The sequence below is a fragment of the Dipodomys spectabilis genome, unplaced genomic scaffold, assembly GCF_019054845.1.
Source record: "Dipodomys spectabilis isolate Male_0828 unplaced genomic scaffold, ASM1905484v1 ptg000234l, whole genome shotgun sequence".
Lineage (NCBI taxonomy): Eukaryota > Metazoa > Chordata > Mammalia > Rodentia > Heteromyidae > Dipodomys > Dipodomys spectabilis.
This window is the reverse complement of record NW_024870911.1, coordinates 13977570-14001639: the sequence shown is the minus strand read 5'-3', so window position 1 is coordinate 14001639 and position 24070 is coordinate 13977570. Positions and strand designations below refer to the sequence as shown.

Here is a 24070-nt window from a genome sequence, read left to right as displayed (position 1 = left end):
ATTGTTTAGTGCAGCAAGCCCTGAAATTAAATGAACACATACAGGAGATTCATCATAATGCTAGCTGTGGATCCTGTTACAGGAAAACAGTCCTATTACAAAGTCCTTACACAGCTAGATTCCCAGGATGGACTTGATATTCTGCAAAATAGCACTTGGAGACTAGTGCTTATTTTCTCCCCATTTTCCACTTAAATTAGAAATCTGGCAAATTGGATTTTAAAAAGCTCCTTGTGAAGTAATTATGTGTAATCCATTCTCTAGTATTCTTTCTCAGCAAACCTGTAAGGGATGTAAAGATACCTCATGCTTTCCCTTTGCCAACTGCTGCACAGTTCTTTTTGACACTGGTTCCAATAATGAGTCTTTTAAAAGAGAAAATGGGCCACTTTAACTTTGAAAGCTAAATGGGAATGGCAAGACAAGAAAGGAGGTCTAATGAGGAGCCAGAGTTCAAATGGGGAAGGTCAAATGAGTTTCCCCAAATGCCATTAGAAATACTTCCAGAAATAACAGGGCCAACAAAACTCTTAACTGCCTTTTAGGGTTTAGAGGTGTTGGAGCTGTGTTAAGGAAACGGCAAAGAATTTAAAATTTTTTAAGATGAACTTTGAAAGAGAGTAGAAAAAAATCACACACAAAATGACAACATTGAAGGTGACCAGAAAGGGGAAACTATACCAGACATATTTTCAGTAATACACTAGAAATGACTGACAGTTCAATAACAATAGACCATGTCTTCCAGAACAATGACTTTTAAATTGTAATTGGAGTATGTTTCCTAATGCTTCAAAATAAGAAAGGAAATATTTTCCATAAGAACTCACTGGTGAATACTGACAACAGTGATTAGATAATGTCTTTTTGCCATTTTTAGCAGGCCTGAAAATTACAAAGGGCCATTTAATCCTTCTGATTATTTACCTGTGACACTTGTGGTGTATAATATAAGCAATCTAACTACCAGAGAAAACCCAAAACAAAACAAAAAAAAATGAACATGACATTTGCACTGCAAATCACAATCATGCTCCATTTACCTGAATCTTCCCTAACAACTGATATTCAGTATTTCCCAAAAAGGAACAAGTTAGTCAATCAAAAGGAAGCAAACCGTGACTACTAAATGAGCTTACCTAGTATGTATTAAATCACTCAATGATTTATTACTGTATCTAAGTACTGCTACACAATGAGATCACCAAAAGAAGAGACTAGGGTTGCAGTAGTTCAGTAGAGAGCAAGCAAGCATACAAGAACTGGCAAACAGAAGCAATGGGGAAGGGTAACTAAGTCTGTGTTGGGTGTATGTGTATGTATGTGTGTGTTTGTGTGCACACACATGCACACGTGCATTATGACCACACATACCATGAAGAAAAGTTATGAGCATCTATAGATAGATTATAGGTCATCCTCTCATTAGCAAGTTCAAATCTAGGTAAATAGATATGTGTATGTAGATATATGACTATGTCTTCTTTGCCATGTCAGGAATGAAGTCTCTTTTGGCCGTATGTTCTGGGAACATTATTTCAAAACTCTCTCATCAATAGTAAATCTTGTGATAGGACCATAATATTCATTTAATTTTACATTTGATATTTTAATTAGAGGACTGCTAATTTAAAGGTGAGTGAATGAAGGACAATTCATAGAGGCAAACCTCAGAGACAAAACAAAAGAGTTTCTGTACAAGCAAAGTACATTGTAAGAGCTATGCATGGATACTGAGTGTGTGGCAAGACAAGACACAAGCAAGACTCTGCCTGCATTAGTATTCAGGTTATTGTTACTGGTGGAAAGCCACTTGAGAATTTTAATTTACAGGTAACAAGATTGTGTGCAGGTTGGAAAGATCACTCAGATAACCATAGTTTGTATTTGAAGAGAGTAAGACTAATGTAAAGCTATTGGTGGTAATTAATTGAAATAAAAAGGCCCAATTCCTCACCTTGTCCTTATCAAGTTTTACATGTAATTTTTTTTGCAGGAACTTCCATCAGGAATTAGAGTCTACTTCCATTCTAAAATATGAGCTGACTGGCCTAGTGCCTTGCTATAGCCATGGGAACATGGCCAAAGTAAGAATATGCCTTCTGACTTCCTTGCCATGACACCCTGATTCCATTATGAGAAAGAAAGTACCGTGGGCTTGCTTTCTAGAGGATGAGACACAGCGTGTACATACCTAGCTCAGTCATCACAGCAAAGATCACTCTGGATTAGTTAGTGTAGAGCTTGGTTCCACAAAAAAAATAAACACCAGACAAACAGGAGATCTGCCCAGGCAGCCACAGCTTCCGGTAGACACAGGAGCAAGTACAGCTAAGACCAGTGGACACTCCCAAATTACCCACAGAATTAAGAGCAATCACAGATGCTTGCTGTTTCAGGCCACGCCCCCTGCATTTGTGGAAGCACAGTTGATGCATTCGGGGGTGACACAAAGAGACCCTCACTCAGAAAACCAAGCACAAACTCAGAAAGTAGAATATAAGCTTCGTGTGAAGGTGCTGTGAAAAATCTAGGCACTCCTGGGGTTTATATTACTAACATTATCTATTCTCATCAAACAACAGACCTCTTTCTGGAGTATTGAGTACCTGTGTTATCCACAAGTTCCCTCCTTTATTGTCAATCTGTTCTCTCCCCGGTGCTGCCAAGCATTTTCTGTTCTGCACAGGACTTCCTAAAGATTCTTAAAGCAAACTGATACAAAGTCAATTTAATTTCCCTTCCTAAAAGAAGCATCATTGGAAAGAAGGGTGAAATTTACCACTTGTATTTTGTTCTCCGCATCTCACGCAGTCATTGGCAATGGATAACAATGCTCGATAGGAAATGGACTCATTACCTTCCTCATGTAACTGTAACCCCTCTGTACAGATCTTCACAACAAAAATATATATTAAAAATGTTCTCATCAATGAACAGGTTTAAAAGTAATAAAATTTCTCTTTGTCTTGATACTATTTCTACCCTTTGCTGGATTCATACACACAGTGGATATACTTGCTGCTGAGTCTAAGCACAGCCCCAGAGTGCACCACTTGCTTAGCACAACCCCAGTGCTGCTGGTTTATTGCTCTGTGACATGTAGGAAATGACTTATCCTCTCTGTGCCCAAGACTCTTACAAACTAACAATGACAAGAATGTATGTCTCAAACAGGAGTAAATTAGGGAAAGTCCTTAGACTTTTGTGATATAGAGGAAGTGCTGGAGATATATCAGCCATTAAAAAAAAAAAACAAACTTGCCTAACATCCAGCAATGATAATCTCAACTCTTCATTGCCATCCTTCCTATGGAACGTAACATGTGGCCACCAATGAAATGCTCTGAACTGTTTCTTTAATGTCTTTGGAGATCTCAATGTCAAGAAACACCAAATCTGCTTTATGTGTTTGCTGAGGTCCTTAGAGATCCCAGGCCCAAGTGCGTTCCTTGTATACTCAGAAGGTGAATCTTAACTTCTTAAAACGTCTATGCCCCATTCCCTTAGTGCAGAATCACTTCATATATTTCCCTTGGCCTCACTTCGTAATTTCTTGTTAGCTTCACTCATCTTTATTTCTGTCATTTAATAGAGAAAGGGTATGCTGTTCCCTCATCCTTCCAATCAATAGTCTCCCCTCAGCTATTCTTTCTCCAAATTGTATCAGTGTACACTGCTTTCCTGCCTTACTTACTTACTGTCTGTCCCTATTTCAATAGCCTCAGAATTGTACAAAAGGTATGTATTTAAATGCATCTCCTACATATCTCTCTTTCTTAATACATGTACTAATAGGTCCCACATTCTTTAGTCATACAGGATGTGAATTTATTAATTTCTATAACCATATTTTACATACATTATGGGTCATCAGAATTTTGTCATCTTTTACGATAAGAGTACCATCATTTCATAAGTATTTTCCATGTGCTAGATACTGTTAAACCCTTCAATTCACTCACTGGGTCTTCACAACAATTGTGAGGCTGTACAATATTCTCACAATAAAAAAAATAAAAAAAGCAGGATCTTGTGATTTCATTAATTTCTCTCTTCATTAATAATCTTGGACCTATAAACCAACTATGTTTTGGTAGTTCCGGCACAAGCCAATATTCACCCATTAATTGTACTTTGACTTATGGTTCATCATGTACCAACACTGTTCTGCAAAGTCCTCACACCACCTGCCTGGTATATTTCCTAGTATATTTCCTAACAGATTATGTTCCCCTTATACTTTATCTACTTTGTATTTCCTTCTGTCTCTTGGTAGGCAACTATTCTATCATCAGCTACCTTTATTTCTAGTTCTAGCTCTTGTTCTCTCTCCCCTCAGCCCTTGACTTGAATAACATAGATTAAATAAATATATTCTTATCTCTCATATGGGATCTCCTGCATAACCAATCCTCCAGCTTATCCTTTATACTCCCCATTGAAAGAGAAGTCTTCATGTACTATCTTCACTTCCCATCTCCCACTGACTCTCCAGCCCACTGAAATCTCATTCTACAACATTTGGTTGAAATGACTCTAAGACCAACAATAATCTCAAATCACAAATCTAATAAACCTGCTTAGCTCTCACACAATGTGACCTTTCAGAATGTTTCACTGTGCTTTAAATGACTGCAGTGGGCATTAAAAATTAACTCTGCCTACCTGCTTCTTAGCTTCCTTTTCTACAGGTTTTTTTCTCTCATGTTTAACTGGATCTCTGTTCTCCTGATTTAGTAGCCTCAGAATCCACTGGAATTTTCTTCCTCATTTTTTCTTTCACTTATTCAATTACTTTACCCATCTATCTTATCATCTCTAACTTAACACAATGCCTCAGTAGTAGTTCTTAACTGGGAAACACATTAAAAACAATAGGGGATTCTGTAAAAAACAAAAACAATACCCATGTCAAGTTTCTATTTCAACCCAATTAAGAGAATCTCAGGACCAGGCATTGTGGCTTATGTCTGTAATCTCCACTGTGGAGAAAGATCAGAGGATCATGATTTGGAGCCATCTCAACAAACAAGCCAGTCGTGGGGCCTGAACTCTGGACTTGGGCGCTGTCCCTCAGCTCTTCAGCTCAAGGCTAGCACTCACCACTTGAGCCACAGCTCCACTTCCGGCTTTTTTTTTCTGCTTATGTGTTGCTGAGGAATCGAACCCAGGGCTCATGCATGCAAAGTAAGCTCTCTACCACTGAGCCACCTTCCTAGCCCTGGAAGTCACACTTCTAAACCCAGCTATGTAGAAAGGAGATGTATGAGGATTATGAGCCATCTTATCTCTGGGGGGGGAAATGTATGAGATTCTATCTGAAAAAAAAAAAACAATAACTCAAATGGCTGGACACTAGTGCTCATGCCTGTAATCCTAATTGTTCAGGAGGCTAAGATCTGGGGGTCATAGCTCAAACCAGTCTGGCAGGAAAGCTGGAAGAGTCTTATCTCCAATTAAGTATCAAAAAGCTGAAATTGGGGTCTGGGAAGGTGGCTCAGTGGTAGAGTACTTGCCTTGCATGTATGAGGGCCTGAACTCTAGGCCTGGGCATTGTCCCTCAGCTCTTCAGCTCAAGGCTGGCGCTCTACCACTTGAGCCGCAGCGCCACTTCTGGCCTTTTCTGCTTATGTGGTGCTGAGGAATCAAATCCAGGGCCTCATGAAAGTGGAGGTAAGAAAAAGCTCAGGGCCAGTACCCAGTCTCTGAGTTCAAGTCACAGGACCAGCACACACAAGGGTGCGTGTGCACCACACACACACACACACACACACACACATTCAAAAAAGTGGAACAAGAGCTGGGGGTATGGCTCAAGTGGTAAAGCATAAGCTGCCAAATAAAGAGAAAGGCAATCTTGGTATAAGCCTCAGCATGGATTTTTTTTTTTAATACTCAATTAACTTAGATTGCAAGCAGGATTGCGACTCATTGTTTCTTATTTTCTCCAGTGCTATGGTCCACACTCAAGACTTCATAGTTTTCCTTAGGCTTTTAACTTTCTAGTTCTTTATACCCGCAATCTCTCTTCCTTTAGATTTTCAGTCAAATTTTTTAATCTACTTAAAAAAATCGGCTTTGGGCATACATAGCCCTGATAATATAACATCTACAATAAAATCTGGTTGCTCTGTATATCAAATAAGGCTTTGCTTATTAAGGCATGACATATACCATTTTCTAACATGTAATGTATTGAAAAAGATGAATATAAATGAAACCAAGTGTGAAAAACAAATTTCCTGAAGACTCACTTTCCCATTGGCTAACATAGTGACATGTACTTGTAGGCCACGTAGAGAATAGAACTAACTTGAAAGGATAAACATCAACTAATTGGCACATTTAATTTAGTCAAATATGTTTGTGCTTAATAGAAATTCATTGTCATTTAAATGCCAAACAATTATGCACATTAAATTTCATAGTCTCACATGGTATAAGTCAATGAAATAAAGAAGATATTTTATGAGAAATCTGTAAATATATTTATTTCAATATCTTTTCCCTAAAGAATTTTGGGTACAAAACAAAAGAGAGGAAGGAAGGAAGGAAGGAAGGAAGGAAGGAAGGAAGGAAGGAAGGAAGGAAGGAAGGAAGGAAGGAAGGAAGGAAGGAAGGGAGGGAGGGAGGGAGGGAGGGAGGGAGGGAGGGAGGGGGGAAAGAAGGAAGGAAAGGAGGGAGGGAAGAAAAGAAAGCGGGAAGGGGAAAGGAGAAAAGGAAGGATGGAGGGAGAGAAAGGGAGGAAAGGAGGGAGAGAAAGAAGGAAAGAAAGAGAGAGGAAGAGAAAGAGGGAGGAAGAAAGAAAGGGAGGAAAAAAGGAAGGTCCTTTCTGGCCTTGATATGAAGTTTACAGTATTTTACAATGTCAATTGCTTTCACAAGGTATTATGATTCTGTATGACAATGTCATAGGAAGATGAGGAAAAAGTCAACCGAAATTTTTTGTGTTGTGTTAGCTTCTTCTGAATCTAAAAATATTTCAAAATAAGCTGGGCACCAGTGACTCACGCCTGTAATCCTAGCTACTCAGGAGACTGAGATCTGAGGATCATGGTTCAAAGCCAGCTCAGGGAGGAATGTCTGTGAGACTCTTACCTCCAATAAACTACTCAGAAAACTAGAGTGGCCCTGTTGCTGAAGTGATAGAGCGCTAGCCTTGAGCTGAAGAGTTGAGGGACAGCACCCAGTTCCAGAGTCCAAGCCCCACCAACCAAAAGCATTTTTTTTCAAATTAAAAGTGTTGCAAATATTTTATGAACAATCAAGTATACATTTGATTTAGATGCACATTTGCATTATTTCCAAAGATAAACTTCATTTGTCAACAATTTTCAAAACACAGTCCTTTTTTTCCTTCTGCAAAATTCTGCCAGTTGCTCTCAGATTGAAGATGTAGAAGTATGACACAGGCAGGTGTCTGTTTCATTGTTTTCTAGACAAGAAGCAAATCAAATATTAGAACCTTATGAAAATGACAGTATTTGCCATGAATCATCATTAAAAGAAGGCTGATGGACTTTTTTTTTCAGTTTTTCTTTGAATTTAGAGGTTTGAATGGCTGGTAACTGAAGTATTTTTAAAATAAAACAAGGCAAACATATATCCAAAGTGTACTTATGAAAGAGAGTTCATTTTGTATCCAAATTTTATTCACCTTTTCTGAAGAGTTACAACATGGATCTATTGGGGATAACCTAGCTAGTATATTTGAAATTCCATTTATTTTTTTCTATTGATATGCATGTATTACACTTGTATATAATACAGAATTTCCAGCATTGTTTTAAAGACATGTTTTTTTCTTTAAATGAGAAGCATGATCTATACTTCCAACAAACTCAGGACAAATCCATAATTTCCAAAACAATATAGTTTTCTACTTTGTTCTAAAGGAATTAATGATATTCTAAATGATGAAGAAACTCCAGCATAACTTATTCCTTTCTTTATGTTTTCTTATGTTCTTTCTTTCATATAGTAGGTTGCAAAACCCAATTGAAGTAATATAATTGATTTGATGCATAAAATGGAAACAGGAAGCCATTTCATTCTATGTATTTGTGGGTCAGTAGACTTCAGTTCGATGTCAAAAACATACTTTCCAAACTTAATTTTTAGTAAAATTTACAGTGTTAGTTGTTCTTCCCAGTAGAATCTTGTTAATATATTGGTCTTTCAACATTGGTACAAAGTGACAGATTGAAATATTCTAGGACATATAAGCCTCAATCATACAAGCCCATGTACACTTAACTGGAAATGCCAGGAGGTTTTAACAATACAAAGTATTTCACACTTTCTCTAACATTGTGAGACTCCTGAAAGGACCATTTATGAAGCAGCTTTTGATTAATCTGAAGCAGATAAGACGCAGAAATCCCTCTTTACATTCCTTCAAAGCATGGTTTTACACAATATTAATACAAAATGGCTATGTAGTCTCCATTGTTCTCTCCCTCCACTTCACAAATGAAGCAAAATAAATGTAGTATAAAATTATACATTCTGTAATAACCCATAAAGAAATACATAAATGTTTAAGGCCTTTAAATATTTATAAGATGATCCTTTAGAACTAAAAATCACCAATGGTAAAATGGCTATGAAAAAGGATGATCAAAATACTGGCCTGTGAAATTGTTTGGCTAGAAACAACAATAAGCAAATATTTATAACTTTGAGACCAAGGTAAATGAACAATTTATTCTATCAACAGACCAAACAAACAAATCTATAAGCATTCAAACAGTCATTGGGAACAAGCAAGAGACAGACTCTTAAAATGACACCCCCCCAAAAAAAAAGGTCAGTTTTTTTAAAAAATATAAGAAGAAATCTAAGTGAATAACATCCAAGCTAAGAAATCAGAAGCTCACATGCATCCCTGGGAATTTTCTGATCTGAACACACTACCCACTAACTTGATGGCTCACCACTGATTTATGAGAAGAGCAAAAGTAAACATAAAAACAATTAAGGCCTACTTAAAAAAAAAAAAAACACACTGAAAAGATCTGACAGTGGTCTAGAGGTACCAAGTATTCTATAATGAAAATGGTAATCCAGTTCTTACTACTATTTATTTAACTTGCAGAAAGCTGCAGTATTATGTTAGCCTTGGGGAAACATGTCAACTTGTCTATACATTCTTACATGATTGATGTATTTGGATTACTACTACTTGCCAACAATAATTAGTATAAATGGATATATATATATATTTCCATTCCTTTAACAAAAGCGACTGTAAGATGTTAAAATGTAGGCTTTCAGAGCTCCAAGATTATGATATACCAATTAAAGAGTCTTGGTGTACATCATGCCACCAGAGGAAATGTCATCAAAGCTGTGTACAGTCCACTAGCCAATGCATGAAGGACCCAGGAACACATTTATGACAGAAGGACAGTGCACTTAGGAGACAGCTCTCAGAAACAAGAAAAGCAGTCACAGCTGGAGCTAGGAACCCAAAAGGTGATTGTCTCTGAAGTCACCCTGAAAACACCAACAGTCCACCAGCTCTGCAGATAGCAGCTCCAAGTTCCCTCAGCAATGTCACAAGTTGAATAGGATTCAAACCCAACGAAGTCTGTATGACATGGAAGTTCATGTCTGAATTAGTCTTATGTTCAGGAAGAGACTGATAACAAGCCATGGAATCTCTTGGAAATAGACTCCAAAGTGTCTTTGCTGAGCAGTATAAAAATCTTCAAGATCACCTCAGGAGTCATGTGTCTATGCCTGTGTTCATTGTCATCAGCCTGGGGCAATCATTAGACTTATCCTTGCTTAATGGGTTACCTATGAAGAAAAGAGATAATAGAATCAACATTTCATAATACAGTTGTAATCACACAATTGACACAAACAGTAACTAATTGATAGGCAAGTTTGATATACCTGCTATACCCAATACACTGCTGCATTTTAAAGGACTGCTGTATTCAAGTGTTTCCAGCTTATGAAAACATATAAACTTTTTATTATTTTACAGTCTTTTTAGAGTTATTTTCACAACTATTCAAATGACTTCAACTGTGACCACAAAGATCTGAAATGGTAACAGTGCCATAGGAAATTTCTGGAATCCTTCTCCTTGGCATTGACTTGTGGACACAATCCAAAGATTATAAGCAATGCATTGTCATATGGATATAATTAATCCAAAGTTTATAAATACATCATGCATGGCCTCTGTAACAAAAGGAATGATATTCTCGAATATCCTTGGCTCTTTGAAACTCATTCTTGAAATAGTGTAATAGTGATTCAACTACAAATATGTGAAAAAAAATCCTCTATTCATGAGGACATAAAATATTCAGAGAGAAAAAAATAATGAATCGTATAATGATTCACTGCAATTTGAAGGTATCCAGAAGTTCTCATAAAATTAGCTGGAGTACAATTATTAAGGCTATTCAAATTATTAGAAAGATTCACATTGACTTTTTATACCTACCATTATCCAAAGATCATACAAGTAAAAAGAATAATTAAGTATATTGTATATCCTCTACATACATATAGAGAGAAATTCTGTTATGTCAATAAATTTCTAGTTCTATACTAGCAGAAGGGCACTTAGATATAATAACCTAGAAGTTCATCTCTAGCCATGACTGCAATTAAAAAAGTGAAGTTTGAAAATTAATGTGAATACTTTGATTTTATTTCATTTAAGTGACAGTTATGGTTCTTTGACAAAACACATATGAGAATGTAGTTTTTGTTTATTTGGTTGTTTTCTAATAAGCTGTTAATGACGTAAATACTAAATAAAAATAACTTTCAATTTCTCTCTGCCACGGATAGTCTCAAATTATACTACAAAAAGATGTCAAATTGAAGGACCTTTTTTTGGTTGTTGGTGGTGGTGGTCATGGGGCTTGAACTCAGGACCTGGGCACTGTCCTTTTGTGCTTTTGCTCAAGGCTAGCCACTTGGAGCCATAGCTCCAGTTCCATTTTTTGAGTGGTTAATTGAAGATAAGCATCTCACAGGGACTTTTCTGCCTAGAGTTGGCTTCAAACCTCGATCCTCAGATCTCAGCTTCTTGAGTAGCTAGGATTACAGGTGTGGCTCCAGAATTTTAAAGCATGGAGATAATCATCTTTTTTTCTGTCTCTGGACAACTAGCATTCCTGAAGAAGGAGCCTTTGCCTAAATCTTTTACTGTCATTCTCCCCTGAACAAAGGACAGTGAGAGAAAATGAAATAAGAAATTAAAAACAACAACTAAGCAATGGTTTTTGAATTTGATAGATTCTGGGAGCAGGAGATTCCTCAGGCCAATAAGCAACCCCACCACTGCTCTATCAGCAGTCAGTGGTCACTGCATATACATTCTGTGAAGGATATCCATACTGAAGGTCAGGGTAAGAAGAGTGCAGAAAGAAATATTCCTATCTCCACAGATATCATGTCACAGGTTGCTGAGGGCAACTGGTGATTATAGTAATAAACACAGAAGCATTATGTTTTTACTAAAATGTTCTCCATAAAGTTAATTGAACACCAACATTGATTTCTTTTGATTGCAAACAATTCACCAACTTTAAAAAATTGCTTATTAGCGGACAAAATATGAAACATAATTCTATACTAATAAACATATTTCTATACTAGTGCTGGAAGAAGAAAAGCAGGTGAGAGGGGATTGAGAGAAGAGAATGAGTGGTTTAGTCTAATGATGGGTTCAGTGCTAGCAGCTGGAGCAACAAGATAGGATTGAAATGAGGATCTGGGGTTGTCTTGAGCCATATAGAGCACTGATTCTAAGTCATCTATTGATGACTATGGTAGATGCAACATGTACCTCTTTCCAAGCTAAATATTTGATTCTGTTGCTTTGCATAAAGCTATGGAGAAATTGTCTCAGTTATTTATATATTAAAGATTTATTTTTATAAAGTTTTAAAAATAAGCAGTATAATTTACAAGAAAAATACTGAAGGCTTACATCAATAACAAAATTTTCGGTCTCTATAGAAAAAACAATATATACACAGATGTGAAAATAGAATATAATTCATTTACTGGAGAAGAAATGAGTATCCTAAATGTATATTTGAAATGCATATTTTATGATGCTAATGTTTCCATCAGCTAAAATAATTGCTAGAAGAAACTAAATTTAAACACAACTGAAAGAGTACTTGTCTAAGAAAGCATAGACAGAATAATTACAGCAATTTTTGCTCACATTCATGGTTTAGGCCACATTCCTAGATTACTAGTCTTAAAAGATTACAGCATATTTTACAAGATAATGAGTAGAGCGAAAATCATTCTAATATCAGATGGAAGTAGACAATCTGTTTTCAATTTGATTATTTGATTTTGATCAGGAGATACATTGTACTTTAGGATCCAGAGCAATGGGTTTCAATCAGTGTGGTAGTAATACAAACCACATACTCCCTGCAAACTGTACAAACTCTGCCACCCAGAATTGTCTTATTAAGTCCACAGTGCTACTGGAAGAATCAAGTATTAAATGTTTATGAAAACATCTAGTTTTGCCAACACTGAAAAGAGTCTGACATAAATGTGGGTTTTTTGTTTTGTTTTGCTTTTTTGTTTTGCTTTTATTTGTCAGTCATGGGGCTTGAACTTAAGGCCTGGGAGTTGTCCCTGAGACTGTTTGCTCAAAGCTAATGCTCTACCACTTTGAGCCACAGGCCAGGAATGGTTTTCTGATAGTTAATTGGAGAGTCTCACAGGGCATGAGCCACCAGTGGCAATCTAAGTGCTCATTTTTTAATGCATGAATCCTAAACAGTCTAGGAAGACTGAAAGAATTTCACAGAGAGACATTCAGCCAACTGAAAGGCCTAAGACAGTGAGGGAATTCAAAGACTAGGGATGTGGCTTCCTTTTTACAGAGCAGAAAATGAACATATTATGAACGTGGATTAGCACCATCCCTAACAACCTGTAGATTTATGACAAGGGAAATGGAAAAACCCAACAATATAGTTTTTTGGCTAGTCCTGGGGCTTGAACTCAAGGCCTGAGCACTGTCCCTGAGCCTCTCTGTGCTCAAGGTTAGCATTCTACCACTTGAGCCAAGAGCTACTTCCAGATTTTTCTGTTTATGTGGTACTGAGGAATTGAACCCAGGGCTTCATGCATGCAACACAAGCACTCTACCACTAAACCACATTCTCAGCCCAACAATATAGTTTTAATGAGTCAAACATTTTAATATATTATTAATATAGGGAATGATACCAAATATAGCACACTATCACCAAATTTTTGTTGTAGAAATTCAGATGACACTACTAATGATTATGTGGGCCAAAAAATAGGCAATGATGGTAGTGAGCTGAAGAGTAGAGATACCACTCCTAAGAAAAGAAAAACTGCACAATAATGCCAAGGTTTGTGAAAACACTAACTTAGTGCCAAACAAAATAATGTTACAAGAGATTAATGTCTCAACCTTAACTCAGGGACTTGAACTGACTGTACTGAACTAAGGGAAATCAAGTTGATGAATTGAAGTCCTTCTGGAAGTATGAAACTAGGCTTGATGAATGACTGAAGGAAAACCTGTTATAGCTGATTAGTTTCACAGATGCTTAGATGTTAAACTTGTGAACAGCAAAAAGTTTGATGGTCAGCCTAGAAGAAAGCATGCCTTAGAGGCTGTCTAGAAAGAGGACTTGTGGGCCCTATTTAGACCATACAGTTTTTCAGACAACAGCAGTGATAAAATAAGTTTCTCAAATAAGTCATGTAAACAAAGTTAAAGAAAACGCAGCAAAGGTTTATTTCTTTAACTTGAAATTAATCCAATTATTTTATGCCGATTGCAACTACATATCTTTTAAGTCAAAGCAAGCAATCTTCAATTGAATATAAATCATTTGATACATAAGATCCAATAGTATGTTAAAAATAAATGTAGTTATTTAAAATTAATTTTAAAAATTCAGCCATTTCATCATTTCTATTCTCAGTAACTCCAAGTGACAAACTTTAAATTCCAGTGTTCCAGTGGGAAGAGAACAAATTAAGTGCTATTTTACCTTTTATACACTATAAGCATTACAGCTTATTTTATACACTATAAGCATTACAGCCTTGGTATGCAAGAGGTACTTAAGCAATGTTTATACAATCAAACATTTCAAAGAATAAATTTTAAGACATTAATGCATTTATTGCCACATTTTTAGAACTTATATACTCCTTTCATTCAACTTGCAGTTTTATGATTTAATTTTTATTTATTTATTTTTTGTTTATGTGGTACTAAGATATCAAACCCAGGGCCTCTTGCATGATAGGCAAGCACTCTACCACTAACCCACATTCCCAGCCCAACTTGTAGTTCTTAGAAGACCCAGTGAACATTTTACCTTCTAAGGAGGATTTTCAGCAAGTTTTTAGTAGCTAAAAGTAGGATATTGCCATGCAATTCACTTTAAAGGATAAGAAATAGCAGTTGTTACTACAAGTGCACATTGACTTCTTGTTCTAAGGGCAATAGATATAAATTACTGCGTGAGGGAGAGAAATGGTCCTTTGATTATTATGGCTATATTTGAGTTTCATATGCCACATACAGCTGTTCTTTATGTAAACTTATTTGTGTGCTCTGAGCTCCAACCAGTTTGGTATGCTTAACTGCTGGAACACTGAACAAACTTGTAAAATGTAACTGCAATAATAATAAATAACAATAATAATAACAGTAATTACAAAAACAGTTTCTCCAGTTCTAACTACAAAGTTATAATTCTAATGTTTCACCAGGATGAAGAAATTAATCTGCTGATACAAACATGTATGCATGTTATATATATGCGAACATACATATATGCGTGCATATATATTAATATATATATATTATACTAGTACTTCATGTAAGCTAGTATTGCAAGTGTCAGCTACTTGCACCCAACTACTAATCACTTTTTAAGCACTGATTCTTTTTTTTAGATTTTATTTTTTGAGAATTTTTAATACATTTTTATTGTAAAAATAGTGTACAGAGGGGTTACAGTTACATGAGTAAGGCAATGAGTAGGTTACTTGTCAATCATTGTTACCCTTTCCCTTGTTGTTGTCCTACAATCCCTTCCCTCCTCCACCTCTCAAACTCTTCCCCATTCCACCCCACCCCACCACCGAAGTTGTAAATTTTATTTCCAATATACTATGCTGTGGGTATCATTGTCAAGAACTGATTCTTTAAGGTCAAAGTATCTACTTAAGCCAATTCAACAGATTTATTATAGGGCCCTGATTAGATTTCTCAGAAAAGTCTTTCAAAGATCATGTCAAACTTATTCACAAATCTAAAATAAAAATTAAGACGAGGTAAATAACATGTGTTTATTAAATTTTGAAACTGCCAATAATTTATACTGTTTCATTTTATGTTTCAAACATTCTAAAATATTGTCTTCCTAACTTCAAGTTAAAATTCAAGTATCTATTCTTTCCCCAAAGATAAAGATGGTGTTTGAAAAATTCCTAAAATGATTATATGCATCTATAGAGTCTAAAGTTCATCTTTTCCTTGTGAAGTCTTGATACCTAGGTTATTAATGGGAGATGGTATATTACAGTGACAAATAGATTGAGTCTGTAGGCAGACTGCCTCAGTTTGAACTCCTGCCCTATCACATTCTAACACTAACTAAACTGAATAAATTATTTTTTAACTTTACTAGAGTCTCTATCCAATATGAGATATTACTACCCAGCCTCGTACTTTGCTAATATGGATGAACTAAATAATCCATGCAAAGATCCTGTCCCAGGAAAGGTCTTTTAAATTATCAGGTGGTCGAAAGGAAATGTACTCATTAACTTACTCATGTAACTGCAACCCCTCCGTACAGTATCTTTACAATAAAAAACATATCTTTTTTAAAAATTGCATTCTACTGTAAAAAACAATTATCAGGTCCTAGGAGTAACCATTTCCAAACAGAATACCAAAGGGAAAGTGTAATTACTTGTTTATGTACAGGTATTAACTTAATTAAAGTTGACTTTCTGCTTGGTAAACTAGCAGCTCATCACTTCTTCCCATAAACTTCTTAATAATAAGTCACATACCAAGAATGTGACACTGTTTTGACTGGCATTGGAAGAAGCGCTATCTTTTCCGAACATTTTAGCAGGAAGTAGTGGCTAAAAGGTTGTGCTGGGGGATCAGGCTACCAAGTATCACTGGCTGGTTATGCCGGTAACTTAGCCTGAGATGGTGACAGGGCAGAAAATCTACCCTTTCGTGCATCATTGGGCCATATGAGCTGAGAAATACAACTGAGGACCATACTATGTATTTCGCAATGATGCTCAGGTTAACAACCACTGTTCACACCCGAGTGCATTTTTATCCCCATCACAATGCATGGGATTCTGTTTCAGCCCTCATCGTCTCTGAGCCTGTGTTACTAGACTCTTTGTCTTTCCCCCATTGGCCCCCTCCCATCACACTTTGCACATAGGACATACATTAAGGAAATCAGCACAGCAATTTATCTAGGCTCTAAAAAAAAATGTGCTGTGATTGTGTCAGAATGAAATGTAAATATGCAAATTCCCTTATTCTCTGTCGATGGCTCCTCTGATATGTTTTTCTTTAATTGGGCTCTCCATGATTATTTCGAGTCTCAGCTGTTCAGTTTTCAGCCTGCACAAATTTGTGAAATCACTGCCAGATCTCCACAACATCAATGCGAACCTTATAGTGGCTTAATTTACAAAATAACACATTCTCTTCTGTAATATGGACATTAAAATCTTGTTAGGAGGAACTAACAAACAACATTTATGTCCTGGTGAATATAAAATGAGTTATATATCCACAAGTAGTAGAATAAATAATACATCATGGGCTTTCCAATCAATTTCATTTTAAACAAAAGAGGTTTTTTCTTAAACTAAAGTACACCTGTTCTTAGGGTAACATTTATTTTGGACTAATGAATATGCTCATTTAAACAACTAGAAGCAAAGAAGTATATTAATATTTCTGAAAGGAAGCAGGTTTAAATGCAGATTGTGTCCAATCTTCATAATACAGTTACTTTACAGCATCACAAATAGACACCATTTCAAGCTTAATACTCAACAGATTTAACTCACTCTATTAAGGAAACATGAACAGAGTAACTTCATAATCTGCAATACTGATTTCAACAATTTTTTCTTCCTTTCTTGGTGTATAATTTTGTTGTTTGCTGCAAATATATTTTCTTAATGTAGCTCTTCCAAGCACATGAATTAAGCTCTTACTTCATTTTTTTAAAATTTAATTTCATTGTCAAGGTGATGTACAGAGGGGTTACGGTTACATATGTGAGGTTCTTACGTCATTTTTTGTATAACTTAATGTGCAGTTAAAACATTATTCTTCAGTGACGCATATTTTTTAATTAAGCTAAAGAAAAGCTGCTGTTAGTTTGATTGTAGCTGTGCATGAACACATTTGTCCTGTCTCAAAGCACATCACAAAATGAAAGGCACTGATCTATGCGGGATAGAAATCAAACAAGTTGGCCAGACAGCTTTCAGATGTAGATGGGGAACTAAGAATAGAATGTATGCATCATACCATCAACTTCATAACTACATTCATCTACATAAAAGTTAAGCCAATATTTTACTTTTGCAGTGAGGCATATAATTTCCATACCCCATAAAACCCACTGCATTCTCATGCAACTGTTTAATTCTCCTTCCAAAACAATTTATGATATCAGATTGCCATAAATATTTATGTTAATATTTGCGATCTGTTTAACTCTTGGGCAAGGATCCGCATGTGTCCTAAATGACCTTGAACTATTCAGTTATCTGTTTTATAAACTCTTGGAAAATGTCACAGCCTAAGGTGAGTGGAAAGGTCGTCTCGTTCCCAAACAACAGGAAGACATTCCTGTGGTGAACTGATCACCATTAGGTATAAGTCAGTGTGAGTTCCACTGTAGAAGAAGACAAAGCAAAGACGCCCTGGCCTTGGCATATAATCTTGCTGTGCTTCTAGAAGAGAATCTGAGCACCAGACAGGTCTGAGAGGGTGCATTACGCTACTACTCAGGGGACCAGAGTTTCATACCAGGGTGTCTGCCTACCAGATTTAGAACACTGGACAAGTTACTCTTTGGTAGGCTGAAAGTGTGGCTCCAGAATGGAGTGCCTGCCTGGCAAGCATAAAACCCTGAGTTCAAACTCAAGTATTGCCTCCCCAGACTAGAAACTCTCTGAATCTCTACATTTACCTTCCAAGCTAGTCAGTTGGACTTAGAGAACTTCTTTTAAATTCCGTTCTTCCCACAACTCTTCCTTAGAAAACACTACTTTCAAATGGGAAAAGATTTTTCCTGATCACTCTAAATTCAACAGTGCTATAACCACTCAGGAGACGTCATTTTTCTAACATACCTAATCATTGTATTAGAATGCAGAAACTATTGAGTTCTTAACACAAATACAGCATCTGGCTTTGGGCTTCCTGGGTTGTGGAAACGAGGATCTTCGCTGGAGCTGAATCTTTGGAACAGATGGGTCTGTATTATTTCCTGGAACGTTGAAAGCTGTACAGTATGCCTGCCATGAACTCTCCTACATGACTCATGGAAGCAGATGATGGTGACAACATCATTTATGCTCATCATACACTCAGAAACAGACATGATTCTGTGTGAGTGACATTCACAGTTAGCAAAACAAAGAACTCTCTGCTCTGTCTTTGGGTAGCTAATAAGTTCCGCTGAGATTTTACAGAATTTATTAAGACACAACACTTCCTTCTTTTCCCCGGGCCCTCTAGCAATGCACTTTTGGTTTGCTGTAGATGAAAAAAAACTATTAAAAAAGAAAAAATATAGGAAGGAAACTCTCAATAACCATTTAAGACAATGGTAAAAGGCAGCAATATTCAGAATAAAGACAAAACTTTTGAAAACATAAACAAAAATCCTTAAGACAGGAAAGTAATCCTTTTATTTGATTCAATTTTTTTTAATCAGTCTTGAGCACTGTCCCTCAGCTTTTTTGTTCAAGGCTAGACGCTACCATGTTGAGCCACAGCTCCTCTTCTGGTGTTCTGGTTTTTGGAGTGAAGAGTATCATGGACTTTCCTGCCTGGGCTGGTTTTGAACCATAATCCTCAGATCCCAACCTCCTGAGTAGACAGGATCACAGGTGTGAGCCACTAGCTCCTGGATGAAAGTAAGCATTTTAAATGTCTGAAGAAAATACAAGTAGATTTATAGATACAAATTCTATTAATGAGCATTTTTCAAACACTTTTATACATAGTTGAGTTTTAAATTAGGTTGCAATATAATGTATCTACTAAATTTGATATTTGTTCTATGTAGTTTTCTGTGCCAGTCCTGGGGCTTGAACTCAGGACCTGCGTACTGTTCCTCAGCTTAAGAATAACACTCTACCACTTGAACCAGAGCTCCACTTCCAGCTGCTGCTGCTTGCTTGCTTGCTTCCTTCCTTCCTTCCTTCCTTCCTTCCCTCTCTTCGTCTTCGTCTTCTTCTTCTTCTTCTTCTTCCTCTTCCTCCTCCTCCTCCTCCTCCTCCTCCTCCTCCTCCTCCTCTTCCTCCTCCTCCTCTTCTTCTTCTTTTTTCTTCCTCTTCCTCTTCTTCTTCTTCTTCCGTTATTTGGAGAGAAAAATCTCATTGACTTTCCTGCCCTGGCTGGCTTGGAACTATGATCCTCAGATCTCAGCCTCCTGAATAGCTAAGATTAAAGGCATTAGCCATCAGCACCCAGCATTAGTTTTATTTTTGAGATTCACCTCTCTTTGAAAAAGAATAGTTTGATTGTTAGTTTTTATTTACTTTCTGTAGAAAATTTTACTTTAAAAGTTTAAATCTAGGGGCTGGGAAGGTGGCTCAGTGGTAGAGCACTTGCCTTGCATGCTCGAGGCCCTGGGTTCGATTCCTCAGCACCACATAAGAAAAAAGCCGGAAGTGGCGCTGTGGCTCAAGTGGTAGAGTGCTAGCCTTGAGCTGAAGAGCTAAGGGACAGCACCCAAGCCCAGAGTTCAGGCCCCACGACCGGACCCCCCCCAAAAAAAAAAAGTTTAAATCTAGTCTATAATTGAATTCTCCAAGAATTCCAGCTTCATTAAGGATGAAGGATAGAAAAAGTAAGCTACAAAACTTGTGCTTAAAAGCAAGTTTATGATAAATTGGGTTTGAGCAGAAGAAGAATTGAGACTTAGAAGACAATCTCTTTTAGTCACTTGAGGATTACTAAGAGCATTTCTCTTAACTTCCTGGTTGGTGTGAGTTACAAATGCAAAGGGCTCTTAGTAAGAATCTTTCCTTGAGATACTGGTCAAAAAGAATCATATGGTTGTTGTAACTTTTAAATGCACTTGATGTAACTCGAGTAAACAGAAAACCAATATTGAGACTTTTTTGGAAAATGCTGGAAGCAGCACAAATACTCTTCCTCTCCATCCCTCCCTTCTTCCAGACAACTAAATTTAATAATGACCATTCAATATGTGGTTATTCTTTAAAAGACAAAAGAAATTCCCATTCTGTATGTTATAAAAACTGAAACCCATTTTCTTAAGCTTGTGCACTATAGTCAGTGATGAGCACTATGCAATGTGCTTTGATTTTCTTCTAAACTATATCCTCCCTGGACTTCTCTAACAATATAATAGCAATTCCATAATCTTAAATTTCCAAAGATTATTGAAATGTGAACCTTTAAGTCTATTTAACTGTGATAGCTTAGGTGCACACATGATATAATATTTAATATAGGTAACTCCAATATCTATAAAAAATGGACCGTTAGGTAAGGACCCAGTCTTGATAAATGAAAGTACTGATGCCTCAGCACTGTTCATGCTAGTATCTAAATAATAAACCAACTGGATGCTGATAGGATCCAGGAATATACCGGGCTTTTTTATTACATGTTTCCTGATCTCAGGAAGGCAATATACTACAGAGACATTGTAGATGGCAGTATTAGGTCTATCAATCACAGTATATTAACTTTTTGTGGAACACAGTTGTTTGGATGCACCTCCTATCTGCAAATACTGGTACCCTCCCCATTTTTTATTGACGATAACCCATGGTTTCTTCACTTACTACTAAGACAGTATTGTGCATTCTGTTCTCTAATGCTGTACCAAGTTCATTGTCTTCTCTTTAAGTCATGCACCTAGAACTAATAGAAGCTATGAGAAATAGTAGGTCACAGTTAATCCTGTTAACATGGTGTACACACCTGCTGCTCTGGGAGAAATAAACCAAGACAGGAACTCATTTCTGGAGGTGTTTTGAATCTTTACTTCTTAAGGAAACTTCTGTCCCTTCCTTAGAATCCGACCAACTCTAGAGGATTCGCCACAACTAGTGCTCCAACGTGGAGCCTGAATACTTTTCAATGTGGAAAATCAAAAATTGCCATCGGGCACAGCAGAAACCTTCTCTTTCTACTTCTCCATTCGAACTTGAAGAGTTTTACACGTTTGCCTAAGGAACAAACACATGTCAGGTACTCCTCTGTTCAAAAAGATTATTACAGGAAGCAACCTTGGGAAAAGGGAACATTTCAGCAAGCAAAGAAGGACAGCAAAATAGTAACTTCTTTCATTGCCAACAAACCTTGCAGTAGGTTAGCTCTCTGTTTATCTTGGAATATTATCACCTGTTATGATTTTTAATTTCAGAGAAACACATACTCATAACTGAGACCTAAAACAAACAGCTTTATAAGCAATTGAAGAAAAAAAAGATTGTAAGCATTTCTCATAAATATTTTAAGAAGCATTCTGCACACACACACACATACACACACACACACACACACACACACATAGGAAAAAGTTTCATTAAATTCAAGTGAGAAGTACACAGAAACCAACAAATAGTTATTTTCACATAAAAGAATAGGAACGTGGGAATAAAATTGTGTACAATGTAGAGATTCAGTATTTACATTCTTAGCCATTCTTGGGCATGTCTGAATATCCATGCCTACAGTAATTTATAATCTTCTAAGGCATAAACTTGAATCGTACACACATTAAGGCATGTAAATGAGATCAGCTCATTTTAGCAATGGTTAGGTCTAGTCATGCATGGATGCTCACTGTTCACTCCAACTGCTTTCTACTCCTTATCAATTCTGTTACCCCCCATCACAGTTTGAATGGGATCCAAAGCATTTGTTCTGTTTAAATTTTTGACATTTTTTAAGATATAAACTTTCAAAAGTTTTCTTTATATTCTCTTTCTCAAAGTACTGCAGAAATATTGAAACATGCTATTTAAATTTGAAATATTTGAATAGTAATTTGAGGAAAATATGAATAGCCATAATGCATGCTAGAAATCTTATGGAGGGAAGAGATAGTAATTAGAAATAAATAGCAGAGCTTTTTTGTAGAATAAATGAAAAGTAAAGTCATGGAGGAAAGGCAAATCATATCATAATAAAAAAAAAGATATTTGGTACTTTTGAAAAGGGCTTTGTGTCAAAAAAACAAGGAACAGATAAATAAATATAACAACTGTTTACTTCTACTTTCTTTACATTGTTCAAAAACAGGGAGTTTGGGGGGGGGGATGAAATGGTTTTTAATCCATACACCCCCTACTGAATATTTTAAAAATAGCATAACATTTTTATCACTAATTGAGTTCTAGTGTTCTCTCAAATCTGCTTCCTGCTCTGTGTCTCTGTTAGTCACTCTCTTAAAGGCCTTATTCTATTTCTACAACTGCAATTGCTTCCAGACTTGCCCTGAACTTTGAAGTTCCTCCCTGCTCTTTTTCACCATGATCTAAGACAAGCCATCTACAGTACAATGAAATCTAAATTCCTGATTATGATATACAAAGTCCTTCATTTTTAGCCCCCAAGCCACCCAGCAGCAAGGCCTCCTCAGAAACACAGATTCTCAACTCAACTCAGGACTCTACTCATGACTCGTCATACGAGCTATTCCCTTCCATGTTGCCATATTCCGGGTGCATTTACCTTTGTCAGCACTGCCCTGTTTCAAACACTAATAAATGTGCCATAACTTCATGATTCATCCAGCCAGAAGATGTTTCACACACTATTTTAAAATGTTTCATTATATTATGATTATTTAATAACCTCTTCATTTCTGTCACTTTGAGGTATTGTAAAAGAGGGTACTATTTGTTTTCTGAGGACTAAGCAATAATCCAGGAACATGAAAGATGTCCAATGATTCCTAATGGTTATTAAATTAAGTATTAAATATGGATATATATTTATAGAAGGACAGATGAAAGAACAAATGAATGAATGCATATAAGAAGGAAAGTAACAAGTACTTTTAGAAAGGGGAAGCTAGATTTTTGTATTCTCCATAATCAGCAAAGGGAATCAATGATTAGGTGAATGAAAAGTCAACTCCTTCATTTTTAATTCTTTTAGGATTATTTTCACAGTTCTTTATTTTCAGAATTTGAAGTTATAGTCAGGTATGGGTCCTGACATTCAGTTTCATTTTTATACCTCAGATATTTAAATTTATTCTCACTTGGAGGAGGTCTGATTTTTAAGATAAAATTAATTCATGAAAATAATAATGCTAGAAGATAAAAGCAATCTGTGATGCCTTAATTGGTATTAGCTTAGACACTTGGGATATGGAAAATGTCCAAATGGATGCATCAAGGTTCATACTAGCATACTCATTACAGTTAATATTTCAGCTAGAAATTATCCTAAATTAAAAAAATACTTCACTCCTCTCTTGTGTAATTTTCACAGTGTTGATAAACAGATGTCAGGAAAAATTTCTTGTGGAATATTTTGTGACAACAATTACCCTGCAGCTTGGAATTACATGTTCACTTGACATCAGGTATGGTGGTGAAATAGCATCTGATTTTCTATAATGGAAAACAGTACACAAAAGCCAGATGAGTGATTCACCACCACCCTAATACTACTGGGCATTCAACCCCTGCCTACTTTACACACCCAGAGAATATACATTCTATATATTTACAACACAGGATACCTGACCTGTCACTCCTACACTCTCCACCACCCCTC

General features: G+C 36.4%; 1 protein-coding gene across 2 annotated transcripts in view; it reads right to left on the bottom strand.

Moving 5' to 3' along the window:
• Positions 1-7633: 7633 nt before the first annotated feature.
• Positions 7634-24070, bottom strand: part of Tafa2 (TAFA chemokine like family member 2) — a 127837-nt gene continuing 111400 nt past the window's right edge. The window contains exons 4-5 of one of the 2 annotated variants that reach the window (XR_006150502.1): positions 21257-21504; positions 7634-9807 (exon numbers count right to left, since the gene is read on the bottom strand). Coding sequence is in view for 1 of the 2 variants with exons in the window: in XM_042698888.1 (XP_042554822.1) it covers positions 9796-9807 (12 nt within the window). In the remaining variant the exon portion in view is untranslated. The remainder of the gene's footprint in view (positions 9808-21256; positions 21505-24070) is intronic. The other variant, XM_042698888.1, reaches the window with a different exon arrangement.